The sequence below is a fragment of the Scophthalmus maximus genome, chromosome 2 (genome assembly GCF_022379125.1).
Source record: "Scophthalmus maximus strain ysfricsl-2021 chromosome 2, ASM2237912v1, whole genome shotgun sequence".
NCBI lineage: Eukaryota > Metazoa > Chordata > Actinopteri > Pleuronectiformes > Scophthalmidae > Scophthalmus > Scophthalmus maximus.
In genome coordinates this window covers 11004892-11027760 of record NC_061516.1, presented here as the reverse complement: position 1 = coordinate 11027760, position 22869 = coordinate 11004892, and the positions used below count along the sequence as shown (strand labels likewise).

The 22869-nt window shown below is 45.7% G+C and overlaps 1 protein-coding gene across 4 annotated transcripts in view; it reads right to left on the bottom strand.

Moving 5' to 3' along the window:
• Positions 1-72: 72 nt before the first annotated feature.
• The window catches only part of LOC118300548 (E3 ubiquitin-protein ligase RNF43), an 84577-nt gene continuing 61780 nt past the window's right edge, over positions 73-22869 (bottom strand). For 3 of the 4 annotated variants that reach the window (XM_035625041.2, XM_035625044.2, XM_035625043.2), the window contains 7 exons: positions 6557-6631; positions 6262-6396; positions 5759-5860; positions 5470-5640; positions 5229-5352; positions 3474-4985; positions 73-3023 (listed from right to left, as the gene is read on the bottom strand). In XM_035625041.2, coding sequence (XP_035480934.1) covers positions 2998-3023; positions 3474-4985; positions 5229-5352; positions 5470-5640; positions 5759-5860; positions 6262-6396; positions 6557-6631 — 2145 coding nt within the window. In that variant the 3' untranslated portion in view covers positions 73-2997. The remainder of the gene's footprint in view (positions 3024-3473; positions 4986-5228; positions 5353-5469; positions 5641-5758; positions 5861-6261; positions 6397-6556; positions 6632-22869) is intronic. The other variant, XM_035625042.2, reaches the window with a different exon arrangement.

Below are 22869 nucleotides of genomic sequence, written 5' to 3'. Positions count from 1 at the left end.
ACTGCCACACAAGCGCAAAACATTTGATACGATTGGATAATGATATAATAATTGTACGCCGCACAGTTTTTTTTTATTTCAAAATAATTTATTTGCATATATACTTGGAATGAAGACAGGTTGATACATCTGCGATGGCACTGGTCAGTTTCCATATAGGAACATTCAGTCTATACAGAAACCACTCTTTCAAACCTGGACAAAATGGATAAATATATTAGTAAATAAATATATTAGTGACGCGTCACTATATTGAAATGTTCTATTATATATAAAATACAACACTATTTCATTTCTGTTTTTCGTTGTTCTCTTTTTGTACACAAAGTATCCAAAATATACTGACACATCCCTTCAAGTTCTGGAGGGACTTTTTTTTTACTCTATTAGAAAAAGGCAGTTTCAGCTCATTATTCTCGCAAAAAAAAAAGAACATGACAAAACAAAAAGACATGAACAATGCAAAGAGAAAGATCTTGAACAGGATGAGATCACATCAGATATTTCGCGGCATTATTTTTTTTTTTTACGTGCTGATGGTTTTGGGATTGTTTAAAGGAGATTCATATTGTCGTCGTCCCCCGCCCCCCAAATCTGCTAAAGCCAAAGTGCTGCTTGAATTCAGTCAGTTCCATCTCAGAGACTTTGGGCGTGAAAAACGTCAGACAAGGAAACTTTGATACTTAAGCTAGAGGACGCCGTGTTGATTCATTCACAATGAGGTATAATTTCTAAGAGAAAGCGCAGGTGTAAAAGTTCTGTACGATTGTCCAAAAATGAGTTCCACTTCAATTCGAGCATATTCCCTTCTCCTCAGTGAAAGTACGTTTAACTCTGAGATTCAAGGACGGGGCTGAAGTCGGAAAAAGGAAGGCACAACACACTGTGTTCAGGATTTTTGCATCTTTGGTTAGACAGGATAAGAGCTTAGCGTGTTGGGAGTTTCCCAATTTTAGGATGAGAGTGAACAGTTTGAAAGAGTAAGGCACGTGGAAGTCTTTAGTATAAGTGCTACCGGTTACATTGCACGTTTGTGCTGCGCTAAACTGGAGCTGCAGTTGGACTGCGGAGAGAGAGAGAGAAAAAAAAGATCCTTTCACATTTTCACTGAGCCTTTAAGGGAAAGTCCACGACAAAGCAGGTTCCTATTCGTCTGATCTCGGATGATTTAGTCGAGAACATGCGTGCACGGAGACGTCTGTGGTGATGGCAAATGTATGGAGAGCCTATTTGATGGCCTGACAAGGCGGGACTTTTATCTACACTGTTTAAATGTTCACAGTCGTGAGCAACGTTTTCTGTCTGTCAGGATGCAAGATGCAAGAGAGGCTAAATGGGAACAGAGGGGCGTCTAGGTAGCAAAGATTTAAACATGGACTTCGAAATCAGAATGTAATAAAAAGCCCTAGCTCATTTCTCTATTTGATTTCTTGAGCTCAAAGGCACTGGAAGGACCGGAAGCGCACATTTACCACGGCAAAGGATTCTTCACCGATCTGGGTGTCAACGCTGTGACTAAGAGGAATCCTTCCCACTTCTCCAGTGTTTCGATTGTTCCTGAGGAAATCTCTCAGACTCTGCCCCATTGCAGTTTGAGATCATGGGACGAGCACGACCAGCTCGCATTAAACTGTTGCGAATGCAAAACAGACTCAGCCGATGCTCGGGGACTGTGAGGTCCACCTAGCACGGCTTTACTCCAGTTACAACATAATCACTATGTTTCTATTCTATGCAAGCAACGTTGAATATTTTTTGTAGAGCTTTACTTGCTGGAAGACGGTGGGAGGATAATGGGACAATGTGATGATTTGAGCAGGGAACATGGTGGTCGTCCTTCTGACGGGGGCCTGTTCACTCTGCACAGATTGGTGGGGGGGGGGGGGGGGGGGTTAACAGCACAGAAGTCACACCTGATGTCACCGACAGCAAAGAGAAATGATGAGAACAAGACAATAGCTTGTAATGACAACGACACAATTCAGTCAAAACGTTTCATTTTGAAAGGTGAAAAAAACAAAAAACAAAACAAATTACAGGCTACAAATGAAAGAAAAAACAAACGGAAAATGATCCAAAAACACAAACGGAAAAAAAAAAAAAGTGTTTTAAAACAGCTGCCATTATTGAAATAATGAAAAGAAAGGCCCATGCACAGCTCAGCAACCTCAGTGAATGCTCATTGTTTGAGGGGCTGAGCACAAACCGTTCTCTCCAAGTGGACAGGTCCGACTGCCGCCGGGACAACGTTTAAGTTGGGTTTACGGGAGCTACATGGATGTGACAAAGAAAAAATATTTGAAAAAAAATAATGATAGTCACTACAGCAGTACCTATAAAAACCTCCTGTGTGAGGCGTGTTTCGGAATCTGAGCTGAGGTAGGCCGGAGAGAAGAGCTTCTCTCAGCTGAGACTGGACTCAGCGAAGGAAGACGAAGAGGAGGAGGAGGAAGTGAAAGTTAAGTACCACTAAGAATAATCAAGTTATTCTGTAATAGAGTGAGCGATGCCGAGATGGAGTCTCACTTCCTGGGGGCTCAACACCCCTAAGCAAGGGTCATTCGTTAGCTGTCACCGAGGAGCATGGAACTTGTGATTTCATGTCAGAAATGAATATTCTTCCTATAACTGACGAGGAGAAACACAGGAAAAAAAAAAAAAACATGATTTCCCCTTTATGGTGTTTGAGTTGTTTCCCCAGCAACTCTCTCTTTCTAAACTTTTAAATCTTTCAAGGTTTTATTTTTGAAATAAAAACACAATCTTATCCCAATCATTTTCACTTTTAATCTTAACCCAGCTGACTCAGCTGGAAAGCGCACAAAGTACGTGTGCTCTGAATCCTGGCTGGGTGGGGGGGAAGCCGTGGCACCGTCTGAATGAAGGCATTGCTGGCGGAATCATGTGGAAGACATGAGAAGCGATTGGCCGATGAGCGGCTCGTCCATTCTGGCTCCTGTGTAGCAGCGTGATGATTGGGGGATGCGACGGAGTTCGTCACACACCGGACTCCTCTTCTGATCCTGTGGAGGCAGAAACAGCTCGAGTCAGACGGGTTTTTAGTAAACAACAGTGAACAAAACTTCTCTGGAAGAGAAAAGAAAAAGTGGACATCACCTCCCACCTGAAGACTATGCTGTGATTGTTGCTGCTATTCAAATAGCTGAATATCAAATGTTAATATTGCACATATTCTATAGCACATAATAATCCATTTGGTTAACTGAAGTGGTTTTGCATGTGGACAAAGTATTTTAGTTGATCTGCTAAATGTTGAGCTTCTTCACAATCACCCCGGTCGTCTGCCCACTTGTTGCCTGCCTGATCTGACTTTGTAAAGAATTCATCCTATATTTTAGTTACTTTAGTGACTGTAATATTATCATAACCAATAGGAACGATGGCCAGGTGGTAATAAATGAATAGATAAAAACCTGGTCATGTTATTTGAGATGAATAAGTGAGACACCCACCCTGATTGTGGTGTAACGTTTGGCAGTATAAACAAATGTCTGTGTTGCAGTCAGCAGCAGGCCCCTGGTGGAACCTGCAGGGTGGCCTGTCCTTAGCAGCCCCAGGCCCCAGGAGTTGGGGCTCTGATCGTGCCTGCGGCACCCGCTTTTGCCACACGACGTGGGCCCCGGCACAGCAAGGCCACTCCTCCATGCCCCCAGAGTCCAGGATGAGGGGCACGGGAAGCAATGCGGGGTGCAGCTCAGGGGGAGAGCAGCAGAAGCCCCCCCTGCCCTGGCCGTAGTGAATGTGGATGCTGCGGTCATCCTGCAGGTCCAGGCTCTGGTGGAAGCAAACGGAGGGGCCATCGAGCACACAGCCACCAACCCGCCCGAGGGGAGCGGAGGGGTGTCCGTGTGCCTGGTGGCAGCAGTGGGGCTGCAGCTGTAATGGGAGCGGGGACATCAGGACAGGAGGTCCCGTGGGACTGCTGCGCTCATGGCTCTGGAACTCGGCCTGTCCCGGGCCGGGCCGATCTGTGGGGTCTGGCTTTGGGCACTGGCAGGGGCTGTGCTTGGAAGGGCACACAGGTAAGTCTTTGTCCAGGACAAGAGCAGCCGGTGCTGCGGCAGCGGAGGCCCCCTGCTCCTCGTCCGAGCCTTTGCTCGGGCCCTGGCTGTGCTCCCCCTCCTCATAGTGGTGGTGTCTGTGGCGGTGGTAGTGGATGTGGCTGAACACAGTCTGTGGCTGCTCTTCAGGACAGCCCGGTTTGTTCACCACAGAATCCAGGGACCTGGGCCTGGCCTGGGCACCGGCCTCCAGGCTGTTTCTCCTGGGGCCCCGCCCAGCACCTGGCCCATAATAAACAAATGGATCGTAGTCACTACTCAGAGAGCTACGGAAGGTGGACCAGCTGCCATAGACTCCCTGCAGGGACACGTCCGTACAGTTGAGGACTGAGTCGCTGGAGGAGCCATGGCAGGGCCCCGAGCTGGAGTCACTTGCCGGCCCGTCAGCCAAGTATCCACTGCGTTCTGTGTGGTAGCTGCCGCCCGAGCAGCTGCCCTCGTCCTGCCGGCTGCGGGCAGCCGCCCCGCGGGTCTGTGGCATGACAGAGGCAGCGTGGTGCAGTCTCGAGCAGGACGCGCTTCGCTGCGTCGGACAGGACGAGCGATAGTTGTGGCAGGATCGACGAGGGGTGTAGTGGTGAGTGGACGTCCTGCAGTTACCTCCAATCCTGTGGGGCCTTCCGGGACCCTCTGCGGGGGGGCGGTACCCGCAGCCAGGGCCAAGTGGCCTGCTGCTGAGGAAACGTAACGTTTGGGCGTCCATGGGAGAAGAGCCGCCGTAGTGGCCCAGAGGCGGATATGGTCCGGAGGGTCCACGAGGATAGTGCGGCCTCATAGAGAAGGGGATGGCATGCTGAGGGAAGGGGTGGTTGTGCGGGCTGCTGTAAGGCTGAGGGTGCAGGAAGCCTTGACTTTGCTCTGAACTCTGCTGGAGTCTGCTCCTCGGAGGCTGCCGCTCGGCCCCTGTGGACCACAGCAGAAATTAGAATTCACACAGGACTGCAGGGTAGTAACAGCGACCTCTGCTTACACAGCATTTATCAAGAGTTAGATCAGAAAAGGGGTTAATCTTCAGGGTTATGTACAAAACACACACACTTTATTGTAGCAACAAAACTGTGAACATACGTCAAATTGAATTCCACATTCCTTTACATATTAGCGATCTTCACATGTTAATGCAGTCGAAGAACAAAAAAACTTAACTGTAACTATGCTTGTCCTCACCCATGATGTTGTGCATGCAGAGGGGACAGGTGCGGTGCTGCAACAGCCAGGGGTCCACGCAGTCTTTATGGAACTCATGAGCACAGGAGATGATCCTCAAATGCTGCGGAAGAAAAACGAGGGACAAGAAGGTAAGACTCGAGGAGAGGCGACAAAACAACGAGCACATTTCTTCAACTTGACTAACGACAGATCTGTTCCTCGCTCTGTCTCCTCTCACCTGCCCGTCCTGGAACTCCTCCAGGCAAATGGCGCAGACGGGGCTTGAGTTGGAGCTGCTGGCGGACCCCCAGGCCGCCCGGTGACGCTGTGAGCCCGAGCAGCCCTGAGAGCTGTAGGTTTTAGTCTCCAGGCGACTAATGGCCCGCATGGTCTGCTGATGGACGGAGTCCTACGCGCACGAGAAGGGGAGACTTTGAATAAAAAACGTTGGAAGACCTCCAAGTGAGCGGCGGTCTGTGCGTATGTTTATATATATTTATTCTCCCAGTGCTGTTGCTTTCACTCACCCAGGTCCTGTTGGACTTGCACTTGTAACGGAAGGCAAAGATTAAGACGATGGTCAGTATAGCCAGGATGATGGTGAGCAGGATACCCACATCATAATGTGGCTGACGGGGGAGAAAAGAAGATGGAAAGAGAGCATTTTTATTATATTTAAAAGCTTGGTATGAGGTTATTAAAGAATAAAATCATAGATCTTGCAAATTTACTCAATTTCCTTCATGGATTTTTATATCATGTCTCCTGTTCTCTCCTCTCTACGCTCGATGGTCCATTCGCATCCCAACTCTCAGCACACAATAGCGTCTGATGTATTTCACACCAACAACAACAACAACATTAAACGCGGAGCCTCGAGAGGCCCCTCCCCTAACATGACGTGTAATCTCCCGCAGCTTCATTTCTGTTCTGCTATATTCCCAGAGGATGTTTTTCTTATTCTCCCCCCAGCCATTAAGAGCAATGCCGCAAGGCGCATGAGAGCTCATGACCGACAGTGTGTGCTTACCCATCTGGACTGCTCCACCAGGATCTCAATAAGAACTTTGGCCTCCTCGTTCTTGTTGACCAAGCCCATCAGCTCCTCGGCGTCCTCGGCCTCCACCAGCACGACTGGTCGGGGAAGGGCGTCTGTTTCTCGCAGCTTTTTTTGTGTCGTGCCGACAGGTTGGTGACCAAAGAGGGAAGAGAGAACACACACAGCAATGTGAGCGTGGGGGGGATTTAAATGAGCGTCATCTGTATGCAAGTTCCCCTAACATATTTATTATTGGATAAAGGAGTAGCTGTGTGTGCGCACTCACCTCAGCAGCAGCATTAGCATCATCACTGACGTCAAAGATTACAGCCTGAGCTCCTTTATCCAGCGCCATGCGAGCCTGAGAGGAGGCAACACACAAGAAAGGGTTGGGGGTTTATTAACTTTTGCAAATGGACAAAAGCAAGTGACAGAAAACATTGCTTCCTTCCGTCAGTTATCTGTACAGTGGTACAGTTGATGAAAATTCACTGTCAGTGGTCTCAGAACCACCACCAGGTGGCGGTCGCGCTCCGAGCCTTGGGCCTCCTCTCAGCACAGAGCAAAGTACAGCTCCTCCTGCCACTTATAGCCACCTGACTCTGGAAGCCGGACAGCGCAGGCACACAAACAAGAAGAGATTGTATGTGTGTGAGTGGGAAGAAGGCCACGGCACAAATCTGCTTCCTCTCTCTAGTGTTGCAAAGATTTTGGCTAAACAAAAGTATAATTTGAGGGAGTCAAAGGAAGGGGGGGGGGATGCCAAGTGATAGAAAACGGGTGAGGCGTTTGCCTACTGTGCAAATAAGGAGCATTTTGTATTCAAACTATAGTCTCTGAAATGTCCTGCAGGTCTCCCCCTCGGTTTCTTTCATTATTTCACTAAGTCAGAAGTTACACAGTGTTACACAGTGTCACACATCCCCTAAAGAAATGGAATAATAACTAAATGGAATTTACTGGATATTTTTTACAACTGAAAGCTGCAAATTGCACATTTATAAAAAAAGTGTAAAAGATGAAGAAACAGAGCAGAGGTGGCTGTTGTTGATAAGCAGGTCAGCCAGTAATTCAAGGAAATTGCAGCGATGATAAAACAAAAAAAAGCTTGTCAGATCGTCAATTTTTATCTGAAAGACAAGAGTGAATTTGTCATGTTTTTATGAACACTTTATTGCGCTGGCTGTGAGTGAATAATACTGATACTGTAGACTGCAAACTGAGCCTGAGAACTTGAGTGAAGAGATTTTGTCATTCGTAAAAGCTGTGGTCCCTACATGCTTTGGTTCATCAGTGTGTATGTGTGCAGCCACTGCAACTCTGTTCAGTCGTTTCTGCGTTGGCGCTGGATGTTGTTTGCGTTGTCAGTGTGCTCTTACAAAAGCCCAGAAATGCTTTCCCCGGTGTTCGCCAGAGGACGGTGAGAAGACAAATAGCAGCCCTTTTCATCAGCGTCTCATCACATGCTCTCAAGCGTCTGGCATCTGCCATTGCCGACTGAGGAGGAGACACAAGTTTAAACACCTAATCACCCAGGTCAAACAGAACGCCAAACAGTGATTCCTGGCCTACTTCCCGCTGTGCACGCACTCAAGACACTGACAAAAGAAGATCAGGTTAAAGTAAAGCATCACTCACTTGATCCATTAATCAAAGTTAATGGGGAACACTCTTTGGGCGGAGTGGTGGCACTGACCTGGGATCCCTTTTTAACACTTCAAAAAGAGAAAGTCGGTGCACGACAAGGAAAAAACTGCCGTTTCCTTTGTATACATAAAATGTCAGAAGCGTAGCCCTGCGTCATTTATTCCCCGAAAGCGGAGTGTACTCTGAATTGCAACCTGTGAATGTGCACACGGTGTGCATGCGTGTTTTCTGCGTAGTTGTGAGTTTGAAATATTGTCCCGTACAACCGCAGTTGGTATTCAACTGTATCCACTGTATCATAGGTCAGGGAGAGGCCGTACGGAGATTTCAACATATCCCCGCTGATCTGGCTTCCAGCTCTCATGCAGAAGCCTTTTTTCCCCTCTGTTTCATCAGAACAGTAATTGTAGTACATGTGTAGGCCAAATGGGGTGTGGTCACATAGGAGAAGAAAAAAAACTAAAAACGAAGCTGCATCTTTGACATGTGGGATTTTGCTTTACCTGGGGTTCAAAAGTTCTTTGCGCTGCCCTGTGCCCATACGTCCTGTAATAAATGCAGAAAAGCCCGCTCTTGTGGTCCAGCACACGCACACGCACACGCACACGCACACACACACACACACACACACACACACACAATGCACCAGCGGAGAGTTTCAAACAGCCTCTACAGTTCAGACTAACAACAGCCAGTTCAAGAATATATCATACTATAACGACTGCTGCTGTGGTCTCATTATATCACAGTATTAGCAGTAGTGGTCGCGGGGACATACGCCTCGACTGGGCCGCAGGCCCGAGAGAGGCCTGGGAGATCTCATTACATGATTAATAGGTGATATATTAAACCTTTAATGCTGCAATGGAACGCACAGGTCGGACGCTCACAACACCGCCAGCTCGTGTTTCAACACCTGAAACACTGAAACAGACATGGCTGTGGTCCGGCAAGCGCCCATCCACCACGAGGTGCAACTCCACACACGTGACTAGTCAATACTTGGTGTTTGAGTTAAAACAATCGAAGCGTCCGGAAATGACGGTGGTCTGCCGAGTCACAAAACAACGCACACGCCGCAATAGGCGAGCTGCTACTTTTGACACGGTCGGGCTTCTGAAGGAGGGAACGTGGGCGAGCGCTCCGCTCGGGGGATTGTTTCAGATGGTGAGGAGGAGCAGCAGGTTCATGGAGAGCTGCTGACAAACATAAACACACCTGAGGGCAGAGAGCCAGGAAGAGGCACCGCGAGGAGGCACCGCAAGGTCACATGCGCGCACACGTTTCTATAATTGTGAGGACACAGACACACACACACACACACACACACACACACACACACACACACACACACACACACACACACACACACACACACACACACACAACACACACACACACAGGCAGATGTATTAACTCGTCAGTTAAAACAGTAGCATTAACAATGGTTCTGTTCCATTTAAGTTTCCCAGTAAGCGATGACATCGTGTTGGCCTGCACAACACCGGGACTCATGGAATTCAGCCATGATGCATTTTCATTCATCACGCGTTTTCTTTTCCTACTGTGACTCGTTACAATGTGTCAAACCTTAAAACCCCCCACTGTTGTATATCAGAAAAAAAAAACACCCTACAGTTTTGCACTTAGTAGAAATAAAGATATGTTTTCATGGTTTTCAAGGAAATAAATGAGCATGGACACAATCACATTTTTTGGAGAGCTATTCTCGGTAAAACTTTACAAACAGGATTTGTGAAAACTTTTTCCGAAGTACTAAAGACTTATTTTGGACTGCGTTGCCCCCATCTGTAATTTGTTTGACTGTAACTGTTTTGGGTTCTAGTACACAGTACACACACACTCAGAACACACGTGTTTTGTAATATGCATACTGACGTCTTTACATAGGCTGATCAGTTCCACTTTAAATCACAGCCCACAGCGTACAGCGTATTTCCTCCCAACTTAGTCGTTCTCCAACCAGTGGTTACATTATTTACAGTATAAGTTCTCTTTATGTTGCACTGTTTGCTCAGTAGGTCACAGTGTGCCCCCGCAATAATGGATTATTTATCTACAGAATAAATTCTTTATAAGTTTCCAGATTGTTATGTCCTCATTTCCTTACTTCACATCCTGTTCCTTGTACTTTACGTACAATGTTACACAAGCATGGAAGAACTATGCTGTAGGTTGTAGGGGATTTTCGAAAGGGTTATTCTTTCACTTTTCTTATTTCTCTCTTGATTTTGTTACTTTTTCAGTATGAGCACCGATCAAACTTCATCATCGATTAATCTGTCGATTATTTTCTCGATTAATTGATTAGTTGTTTGGTCCATTTAATGTCATAAAATGGTAAAAAATGTTGATTGTGTCTCCCAAAACTCCAAGATGATGTTTTCATTTGTCCACACACCAAAGACATTTTGTTTGAATTTATTTAGCTCCAGCTATACGTAAGCTTAACTAAACTCAATCTGCTGATGAAGACCATATGTACGGATCAAAACTCCAGTGGTGAAAACCAAGTGGTTCTCGTTCGTGTGATGTCTAGTTGCCTCAGTTCTCACCAATGGCATCTAAAAAACGTTTGCCATCAGGGTCATTTGGAATCGCATTAAAAACCCCTACTACAACATTTTTAAAAAAGGCCAGTCAAGCCTCTATGTACATCTCCACCTTAGTACAAGCAGCACAGCACGACTCCAGCCCTGTCCTGCAGTGGGTGGCCTGCTCGGGGGGACCAGTCAGCACTGTTTGTTTACAACCCTGTTGAAGTGTGGTGTGTGTGAGCCAGGCCTGGCATCATCACAGCGTGTTCCCCGAATGGACAGAAAGTAAACGACGCCACTGCTGTGATGTCTTTATTTCACATGATGGGATGGGCCAAGCCCCCCCCCCATCGCCTGACAAGATTCACTTTGCTGGGTAACGCCACAGTGTGTGTCGTGAGTTTTAATGCGGTGCGGATGGCACAGGCGGACCGAGCGGGCGGCCGACTGCCTTCATCTGCTGCCATGTTCCAACGTAAGGGAGAGAAACGGGGACGAGGCAATGATGATAATATTACACACACACACACACACACACACGCACACGCACACGCGCGCAGTCACTCTTGCCATGAGAGACACATCTCTTATATTAGTTGCACATCTATGATTACAGAACAAAGTGACCCAGTAGCTTCATAACCTTTGACAAGAGGTTTTATGTGAGTCTTGCACGAAAAAGGGAAAGTGATAGATCAAATCAAACAAATCAATTAAAATCTATAAATTATTCTCACATTGAGCCATTGGGATTTTTCATATCAACCCAGAGGGAAATCATTTAAATTCTTCCAGTGGATGGACTCCCAAGTTTGAAACCACACAGAACAAGATACGCAACATGAAAGTGACCGTGACTAGAAAACTCTTGAAATACTTGTTTTGAACTGAAACCACATAAAAGGCATTTTTTCAGATTTTCCCATAACAAAATTTTCCTTTTACTCTCATGACAAAATGACTTTGTTATGACAGATATCTTTAGCGATGTTACCAGCATGATGAGACATTTCAAACTCACTTTGTGCCAACTTGTGAGCACGGTTGTTTTTTGGTTTGAAAATGTTTATGGCAGTTAATTACAAACCATCACACACAATGACAGAAAATGTTCCTTTGCGCTCTGAAGACTCTTTAACCATCTGAAAACATGGTTGCCGAACTCTATTGAACTAGTTTTGTAGTACTTTTGGGGACCTGGTTGGTCTTATTTTTTTTTTACCCAGCATGACTCTCATTCAGTGCACGAGTAAATTATAGCATGGAATAATATGTGTGGGAATAATGAGTGAGAGTGAAAGAGGTAAAGAAAAAAAAAGAGAAGGACAGCGAGGGAGGGAGAGGAGGGAGAGGAGGGAGGCGAGCGCGCTGTGGTGCTGCTGCATTAAAGCGTGTAATGACAGAGTACAGAGCTCCGGGCCTACAGGTCTGAGGCCGAGACTCTGCTCTGTCATTTCTCCTGACCGGCCTGGCACACTGGAACCATTACTGAGGCACTGGGACAACACCACATGGTTAAATGAGGAGCAGGCTGGGGCGGGGGGGCCAGTGACAATGATTATGGGCACATACTGTAATGGCACATATCAGCTCAGAGCTCTGCCCCACTGTTCAGTTTAGTCGTTTAGTGATGAGAGCATTGACATCAGAGTCATCAGTCGGTGGTCCATTGTCGGCTCAACTCATGTAAACTTCACTCAGCGTTCACTGCCACAAAAAGTGACATGGAGGCAGTTTTCAAAGCTCGTCATTTCACGAGAATGAGCTGCTTTCAGACACTGCACTGAAGACTGATAACATTTTCCGGAACTTTCCCCGTGTGAGAACGCACTCAATGGACTTGAGTCAGGTAAGAACTGAGAGCCTGTGACCCATGATGACCCCTACCTCACATTTGCCTTCCTTACATATAAATAATAAAGCATTCACTCGATTGAGCATTGCGTTAGTTCAGGCAGGCCACGAAGTCGAGCACCGCCCCGATCCAGTGCATCAGCTGACAGCAGAGATCTCTGTCAGTTCACATCTACATATTTAATTGTCAAAGCTCATATTGCACGCTCTATTTAAGCTACTTCAATCTGCCTACTCTTCCTGACTTCACTGCAAGCCACTTCATAATCGTCCTCCACCCCAGCACCTCCTTTCATGTTGTATCTGACCTAATCAATGTCATGTGTTATCATCGATGCCTCTGCCTCACATTTCATGCAGGCTCATGAAAGGGTAGGGATGTGTGTTCTCCCTACCTCCGACTTTCCACCTATGCATGTGGAAAGGCAGGGAGGTCCCAGAACAGAGACATCCGGCCAAATATAACTTATTGCGATTATTTAATTGTATAATTTTGACTACAGTGATACTAGCACCCAACTCAACATTATACATGCTAAATTGACAACTCAAATAGACAACTGAGGACCCATGGATGATTTCGGTGTTTGTGTTTTAACGCTTCAAACCTGATGAACAATCCTGCTGGCGCCAACCAATTGTTTTCTGATACGTCAGTTAATTTGTGCAGTACAGACATGACTTTTTTTGTCAAATGTTGATTCCTATAAAAACCTTGAACCTCAGCCATGTGGATCATCACAGGTATCTTGACTAAAAGGCCAGTTTCAAAAGCAGTACTCGAGGTGTCTCTATTCATATTTGGAATATATTTAAAATGTTATTAGACAATTAACTGGTAAAGAACATAATGAGCAACATTAAATTATTAAGTAAAGTTTAAATTCTCCCAGTGACTATGTTCATTCTACCATTATATATGTTTCTATTCAAGTCCACTTGAAATGAAAAAATAAATGTTGAAATAGTTTGGTAGATAACATCAAAAATAACAAAGCCTTGCTTTAAAAATATTGTTTCCATATCTTTGAAGCTGTATATTTAGGTCTAATTGTGTGTGAATAATTGCTGTATGTGTGTGTGATTGCCGGGTGCTCGCCACTGGAGGAGGGAAGGGTGCGGCCCTGCTGGGTATCCATTACTCACAGGGGTTCTTTGATGTGGGGCCGCTGGAGGGGTGGGCAAGAGAGGGTGGGGGGTCGAGGAGGGGGGCAAACGAGTCAGGGCAGGTGAGCAGATTCTACACTCTCAGGAAAAGTATTGAGCCTGAGGGGGTGGGTCTGAATCACATTCTCCTACTCCTGCTGTCTCCCATTCATCCTGGCTTACACACACACACACACACACACACACACACACACACACACACACACACACACACACACACACACACACACACACACACACACACACACACACACACACACACACACACACACACACACACACACACACACACACACACACACACACACACAATGCACCAGCGGAGAGCACACACACTTGGCCACCTTTCTTGTGCAGAGGAGAGAGAGAGAGAGAGACATACTGGAAAAAGTTATGAACCTGATCTGCCTGTCTGGAGGTAAGAGAGGCCACATAGAGAACTCACAGTATTGAAGCTCACCCCTCCCTCCCTCCTCTCTTTCCCCCTGCACTTCCCTTGTCTCTTGCCCCCCGCCCACACTCTCTCCTTAGAGAGAGGCGCTGGCTGCACTGTGACACACATTTGAAACGCAAAGCACAAGTCGACAGAGGAAGACCAGTGCCATCTGATACGCTATCGTTTGCTAAACACATCCTCGAAACATCAAAGCGCTGCATGGGCAGCGAGCGCCCGCAGCCTGGGGGCACATGACACTGATGTGGCCGCTGGCGACGGTCGCGATGATGGAGCCGAGAGGCCCTCGATCACACACACACGCCAACATGCGACCTTGCGTGTCACTCTTTAAACCCAGCGAGCACAGTGCCCGGGCACCGTCTGAGAGTGTTCACATGTCGAGAAGAAGAAGAACATCCAGACTATAGCAATATGTCAACTATTCAGAGTGGTTTCATCAGTGTGTGAGCATCCTTAACTATCAGGCAAAAAACGAAACAAAAGTAATGCATAGCCTATGTGAACTATGTAGTATGACTGCAGGATAGAAAAAATAAAAAAAATGCAGTGAAGTTGTGTTGAACAGTTTTCAACATATTTCTATAAACAGGGACTAGGATATGAGAATATTATCATAAGAATGGTGATATTATTAACTGTTGGGCTGCAAATACTTTGTTTATTAATGTCATCTCAACATTTTTATCTTGTTTTGTCTGAACAAGAGCTTCATTTATCAAAGTCCGTACACCAATGCACATAATCCCCCACCTTTTTTTTTGCATGTTAATGAAAAATAAACCTGTTTACAGTTAAGTGTGAACTTCTAACACACTGTTTGATTTTGTTATGATATGTGAGACAGCTCTGTTTTAAATGTCTGGCACTGCAAGTGAGGATTTCCCACAACCACAGAGCTGCCTTCTCAAAAAAAAAAAAAAAGAAGAAAAAAAGCAGCTCTCTCCAGAAAGGAATGGATTTGAAAACACCAGCATCAGAGAATGTTTTTCTCATTGTCAGTCCGACAGCGCATTACCAACACCGTGCTGCTGCCTCACCGAGACACCACTATAAATAAACTGAAGCTGTTAAAGCATGTGAAATTGTTCTGAAAAATTAATGACAGTTGGTAACTATCGTGATATACTTTAATTATGGCGGTACTTGACTTTAATAAGTGTAATTAGGTAAACCACCTGGGTGTGATGGCAGGGAGGGAAATGTAAAGAGGGAGTTTGATGGCTGGATGTGAGGACTCTTCTGATCTAGGGCACACATCGAACCCCACCTCTTGACGCTTTCTTCTCACTTATGCAAACAGTGGGCCTTTTTTCTGTCTTCTTTTCTTTTTTTTCGATAAATAAACCGTCCGCTGTGAAAGTTGCCACATGAGAAAAAACCGCGCGATCCCGCCGAGCAGCCGCTATCTTTTTTATTGTTTGTATTGCACTCAATCAAGAGATTTAGCGAGTGGAACAAGACACCCTTTCTGTTGGCTTGGTGTCAGTGTGTCGATACATTCCGATAGTGCTGATGAGAGTACAACTTTAGAGGAGAAAGTGTCCTGAATTATTTCTCTGAGTTTGTGGCTGGCAGAGGATTTTTTCTCTCACCAACGGGCGGCAACACCGAGTCTCAGGGGAAGGCAATTAGAGGGCCTTTCCCGGCCTTTTAAGAGGCAGATAATGTTCTTGTTTTCATAAAGCATCCTGTTATTTAATCAGGCCTGTAAGTGAGAGCCTGACACCCCTCCTATCTTGTACAGCAGCCTCCCTCCTCTCCGTCCTCTCCCTCCCCGCCTCCCTGCCATCATTCCTGCCCTGAGCCCTCCATCTCATTCAACAGCTCTTGTAAGCCTCCAGGAATTCATTCTTGGAACAGGCCATGCAGTAAGCCATGTCTCTCTGCAGAGCAAACACACTACACTACACTACACTACACACACACACACACACACACACACACACACACACACACACACACACACACACACACACACACACACACACACACACACACACACACACACACACACACACACACACACACACACACACACACACACACACACACACACACACACACGTCTGCATGAGGGATAGAAAGATATACAGTTTAAAGACTTGGTTTTAGATGTTTCTACTGTTGCACAACTACAGCAAATCAGTGTAAGGCACATTTCACTTATATCAGAGGGATGTTGGTTTATGAAAATACGGCCTACCACATCTCCGACGTTCACCACCTCCAGGTGCTCCTTCTACATCCCAACTAAATTTTGGCACACAGGTGTGTTTTTATTCTCTCTATTCAAATCACTGAAGGAGCAGAAAGCAGCATGTAAATCGTTTACCGGCACTGGCGGAACACGTGTTCGCAGCCTTTACTTTTCTACACCACAGTGACTGCTGGGAGCAACTGGAAACTGGAAAAAGGATAAATAACTTTAAGAATTACTTCAGTTGGTAACACAATTGAATTAAGTTCTTTTTCAACTTAGCTATAACAAGTTAAGAAGTTTACAAGTTGACACAATTGATAACTATAATTTTCAAAAAAAACTAATTTATTTGTGTGTTTCTAATTGAAGTTGGTAAAATATTAAAGATGCTGCATTCAAGATGCTACTCAAACAAGTAAAACGTACTGAAGTATTTATAAAAACATACTTAAAATGGTACCAAAAATGAAAAGACTATTTACACAGAATCGCCTCAGATCATTATATGTTATTCTATCATTGTATAACCAGTTGATCAATTGAACAACATACACAGAATTATAACACTAAGTGTGACTTAAAAGGCTGATTGGTTACAAACTGGTCTGCTGGCTGTGCAACAGACAGGCCACATAATGTAGGCCTAATACATCAATCACCTTCCACACCATTATTCACAACATGAGGATTTCATTTTAGTTTGTCTGGTTGTTCCTTAGTAGGAATTACTCAAACAGGTATAGATGGATTTGCAAAGAAATTTAATCAAAGATTGATCTCGGGCATGGTAACGGGTGATTACATTTTCGGAGGGAATTTTTTGAAAGAGCTACAGCATACAGGTGGTGGATTGCTCGGCCTTGGTGGAGGTCTGCGCTCTTGTTTCGGACGTTTACTGTGTGTACAACCCACATGTACCCCAGTATAGTACAGGGCCAGAGATTGATTTGATTAATTCAACCTGGCCTCCAAAACACATGTCATTATAAATATCCTCACGAAATGTGGGTCAACAAAAAAATCATATAAAAAAATCTAAAAGTTTCCAATTAACCATACTTAATAGCCACTGGGCATAACACGCCTAAGCATGTCTAAATAGTCTCATTGTATCCTGGTGAATTGCATGGTGTGGAGCGACACTGTCTGCCCTGTGAATCTGTTTTGTCAAACCCCTGTTAAAAGCCAGAGAGGGGGCACTTGGCACAAACCAAACCTGAGTCAGAGTTAAACAGGTTCATACTGCAGAGGAAAAACAAGAACTCACTCCCTCCGCCTGCAGTGTCGGACTCACAAGACCTGTTTGCTGGTTTGCTTTAAACTCTGGGAGATGCCGTAGTGCTCACTTGCTTGCCCGGGGAAGTAGTTATTGGTAACACAAACCTGTCTTCTTTCCACTTCACTTTCAGCAGCGTGCCCTTGCCCAAGCCTGAGGCGAGCCAGAAAAAAGAAGAAAAAAAAGGGAAAGTAAAAGAGACAGATAAAGACAGAAAGAGAGAGAAGACAGAGAGAGAGAGTGAGATAGTGGAGGGTGAAGGGTGAAGGGACGGGGGGGTGAAATGTCTTTTTTTTATGGGAATGTTTCACTTAATCTCATAAAGGCAGCGTGAAAACCTCCATCTGTTTGCCGAGCAGTTCAAAAGAGACTCCACATGCCTCCGCTTGCTGCTATATAAAAACAACATTCTAATGCAGATCTTAAAGAGGGCCAGCGGCTCAGCCTGCACAATGAGAACTGGGATGTGCCAGACGAACCGATGGAGCACGGGAGGGTGGAAGGAGAGCTGGGTGGGTAAACTGTGTGTGTGTGTGTGTGTGTGTGTGTGTGTGTGTGTGTGTGTGTGTGTGTGTGTGGGGGGGGGGGGGGGGGGGGGGGGGGGTGTTGCAGCAGAGGGGGGACCGGCGACGACGAAAAAGGGAGGCGAGGGACGTGAAAGGGGTAAATCAAAGCAACAAATTCTCCTGTCAACAGTCCTGTGTCTGACCTGTAGACCTGACCTTGAAGCGACAGACAGACAGGGCCAGTGTGGGTCGCCCTCCGGCCTCGCCTGCCACTCCCACGAATCAACCCATTCACCTTTCCCACCTCTCCTCTGCCTTCTGTTCCCTTCTCTTCTCCCTCTTCATGTTTCACCACGAGGCTTACCATTCGCCTTTGTCATTAATAGAGGAATGTCCTGGCGCCGAGCAGCGGTTCAAGGGCAGCACCTTCACATTCAGGGTCTGTGAAGATGAAACTCTCCTTCTCAATAAAACCTTCTGCAGTAGGTGGACGGACCACTGATCTCCTTGGCTGGGGAAATGAATGGAAATCCTACACATTAGTTAATAAGTGATTTATTTGATGCTTTCCGAACACTGGGAACCAAGGGTCCGTGCGACGGCAGTGTGATGCTTCTGTAGTCAGGTTTTGCCTCTGCACACCTCCAGGCCACCTCTCCCCATAGCCAGGGCAAGACCAGGCCCGATCCCGTCTGCAGAGCAATTCCGACGAGCCAACCCTCTCAGAAAAACTCCAGGGTTCAAACTGCTGCGTGATCAAAGAAGTAATACTGCAGTAATAATACGTTACTGCCCTATGAACGTCTCATTCGTCAGTGGAAGGCAGTGATATAGTAAAGTTGTAACTGCAGGGCCATTAAGCACTCATCATTTGATTCTCTTTGCCATCCCCGTGTGGACAGGGAGTGAGAAGGAGGGACAGACCTCTTACCAGAAATGTCAAAAAAAAACCAACCTTTCCTGATAAGGCATCGCACAAATGTCCTCTCTGTGACTAACTCTCTCAACTGCTGTCAGAATTCTTCGTGCATCCTTCCCCACCCCACCTCACCGGCGAGGCTGCAACCACACCATCACCGTCCACCCCACACCCCTCCCCTCCCCTCCTGCGGCCTGCTCAGGGTGTCTCCAAACCCTTAGGAATGGCGGCATTTTAATAGCAGCAATTTGGCACAGAACTGTATCATCTGGACTCTGTCTCTATTCATGAGCATGACATGGCATTCTATTTTTAGGTCAGCATTTTCCTCAGATCATCTGCGGCGAGCGCCCGACAACAGTCTGATGAAACCCTGACCTCCGCACGCTCCCTTTGAAGTGACAAGTGAGAGATGTGCCGACCTAATATGAATGCCTGGAGATGCTTTCTTGAATACCACGAGCCGCTCTGCAAGAGGGCGGCGCGCTCACCCTCGGGGAGCAGATAAGCGGCCTAGCGTGCATAGACGCTCACAAATGTACAGTGCGTGTTTTATAGGTAGGTGTGCAAAAACCACAAACAGTTCAACTTTAAACATTTTAGACAATTTGAGTTTACTGAACTTAAAGGTGACATATAAGCTCATATTCAGATTCATGTTTTTAATTTGGGTTTCCACTTGAAAAGTTTGACATGCTCTAATGTTCAGGAAAGGCATCAGTGTTATCATACTGCCCATTCCTGAAGCTCCTCTTTTCACCCACTGTCTGAAACGCCTGGATTTCTTTTAAACCCCACCTCCCAATAAACCCAAGTCTGCTCTGATTGGTCAGCAGGCACAGTCTGTTGTGATTGGTCAGCCGATTTCAAAATGTGTAAGAAATGTCACGCCCCAGAAAAGTGGAGATTCTCAGATTGCAGACGAGGTTACCCCAAAGGAGCCTTTGTGTGGCATTACAGTTGTAGAGAAATCTGAAGCAGTTGTTCAGAGTCAGGCAGAAAGAGTTCAGCCAGCTCACAAAAAAATCCGAAAAACACCGAAAAAGAGATTTTTGCATAATATGTCAGCTTTAAGTTGAATAATTGGAACAAAGCCATCTCCTGAAAATTTAAAAACCTGCTGGGTTAGGTTCACTGATTTTGACAGAACAATGTTCATTGAACTTAAGACGGTTTAACAGCTGAATCATTAAATATTCAGCCACAGTGACAAATGTTACTATTGACTTTCTGCTCCAGTTAAGGAGCCAAGTGTATGCCGATTTGGAATTCATTTACCGCTAATCTTTTACTGTTAGTACTGCTTAATTATTATGAAAAAAAACAAAACTTAAAAAACAACATTTGCTGAAGAAACAAAGTTTCCGCCATCTCCAGGTGGTGCACAGGGCAGCTGAAGGGGATCCGGAGGGAGAGAGGAGAGGCAAAGATGCTGCGTGAGGTGAAAGAGGCAGGTTCACGCAGGTGTTCTAAAACAGGAAGTTAGTTGGATGTTGTCCCATTTACCTCCACAGCATCGTCAGTTGGAGCTTCAGCTCGAGGAGGCAATTAAGGTAATGTCATGTAAGGCAAAGATAATTTGAATTATGACTTCTTAGAGTCATAACTCAATTAAATCTAAATCTGAAGTTTTCTCCAGTATCAGAAAAATCCTGTGATAGCTGTCTGTACACGCATGAGTTCAGTGCAACCATGACCTACTCATACTGTAGCTCATTCATCACACTTATTATAATGGTCCTAGTTTGCCCAAATGCAAACAACACAAGGCTCAAGTTGTAGCCTGCAGCATCACTCAAGTCCAGAACTGATTATCCCCCAAGACAGAAGTAAGACAAAGGATGAAAAGTGTGATACACTACTGCAGACTAAAAAAAACCTTTTAATTAGCTTGCAGCAATAAATTCATTTGTCAGCATTTCAAGCCATCTGAACCCCTTTTTCTAAGTTCTGTTAATTGATTTACTGCAGATATTTAAAAGTCCTTTATGTTTAGAAAAACTACTGAGCGGATATTTGTGAAACTGCTTTGGAAACAATTGCACTTTCTTCGCTTATCATAAAAAAAAAAAAAGGCAAACATATTTTGCATCCGCACATCCGCACAAGCATGTGATATTCCGACAGCTTCTATTTTGGAGAGGTACTTCCCACCGAGTGGCACTGGAGACATCTCACTGTTTGTGTGTTGGATGTTTTTGTGGCGATGCTGCTCCCAAACTCAAAAACTGAGCCGCAGGATCAGAGAATGCTGTGTTCGCTCGCCATGCCTACGGTGGCCGCGCAGTGCCAGCAACAAGGAAGAGCAGGACAGTGAGAAAGGGAGAGCAACAAGCTGCTAATGGCCACCCTGGGAAAAGACTGCCAGCATCTGAAAACATCACCCCTCAGAGAAACACATCTCCCAGATTGTATGTACATGTGGGGAGGACTGTTTGCCCTCAACTCAGAGTCAATGTTTTGCTTAGCAACGCTGGCATCGGGCGAGAAACCGACAAGACATGCGGATGAGAACAGCAGCCGCAGCTAGGGCGTGTTATGCCGAGAATATCCTCAAGGAATAGCACTCTCACCTTTGGGCCAGAGAATTTTTCCACCTATTTAAAGTGACAGGATGAGTGGAGAGTGTGCACCAGAGAGCAGACCCCTATGCAATCACTCACACCTCATTGGTGGGAGTGACGACAGTGCTGAGCTGAGCTGAACGACAGCGGCGCTGCAGGTCAAGGTGACATCTGTTTAGCTGTGACCTGAAGGCCCTTTCCAACCCCTCACTTTCAAGTCTCACCGTGTTGATGAGCCTCTCAACTTGATAAGCCGCAGTCAAAAGGTCCCTTGTCAGCTGCAGGTGGAAATGTGTGTGACTGATTTTTGAGCAAACAGACAAACAGATGACTGCTCGCTTACACCTGTGTTTGCAGCCGCCTTGGGCCAGCAAGGGTGGTTTTAAAAAAATTTAAGGAATGCAGCGGCGAGACGGACCTACCTCAGTGGTAACATATGGCATGTGATGGATTTTAACAGCCTCCCCATTGGCATTAGGTGATTTAACCTGTAATTCTTCGTCTATCTATCTTTGTGTAGACTCACATTGTTGCTCCAAAGGTCAGAGATAACTCACCAAGCATCCCAACCCAATTTCCTTCCCCTCGGCGACAAAATAGGACCTAATACTTTCAATCCCCCGAGATTACTGTAACCACCTGTCTTTTTGTATCCCACCTGCTCACCTGAACAGACGCATTAAATTCTAAATACAACGCTTGTTTTGCCTAAGATAGGTCACCAAAACCTGCGAAATGTAAAGCACACAAAAAGAAAAATTGACTTCCCTGTTGAGGAAGGAAATCAGACCAAGTCCTGTAACAGTCAGGTAGACAAATCAAGTGAACAGACTGTGTTGACAATCCTGCCTACACATCCAAGTCTGTGACCTTGCTCCTTAACCAGCTGGTGACCTTAGCAGAAAACCAAGTTTCCCTTCTGATAACAAGAAAGGACAAGGCTCGACTCCTGACGACAACTAGAGCAAAACAGAACAGTATGAATAAAGCAACTATCTGTACCTAATGAGCAGAATATCATCTTGAACATGTGTACAAGACCTCCTACAAAAGCCAAACCGGACAAGCAGCAACCCAAGGTAATGTTGTCGGCTGGAATGTGCATAACATTCCTGTTGCTCAGGACTCTTGTCCAAAATATTATTTGGCCGAGTCCAATGGGAAAGCGCTCTCCTGCTTGTGTGACGGTAACAGACAAGACTTATCACCCTGTTTTCCTGTCCTTGGACTTTTGACACGGCAGATACTTCAAGAACGTTAGTGACAACAGGCTGCGGGTTTTCACTCTTAAACGTACTACAGTAGGCCACAGCTGCTCATCACGATAATATCTTACTTAGTCATTCTCGATGAATTCCACAAGTAAGAGAGGCCACAGACCAAAACAACTGCGCTTTGGATTTAAAATGAGGAGTGTCCGATTAAAAACATGGTATTGACCTCTAAGAGTA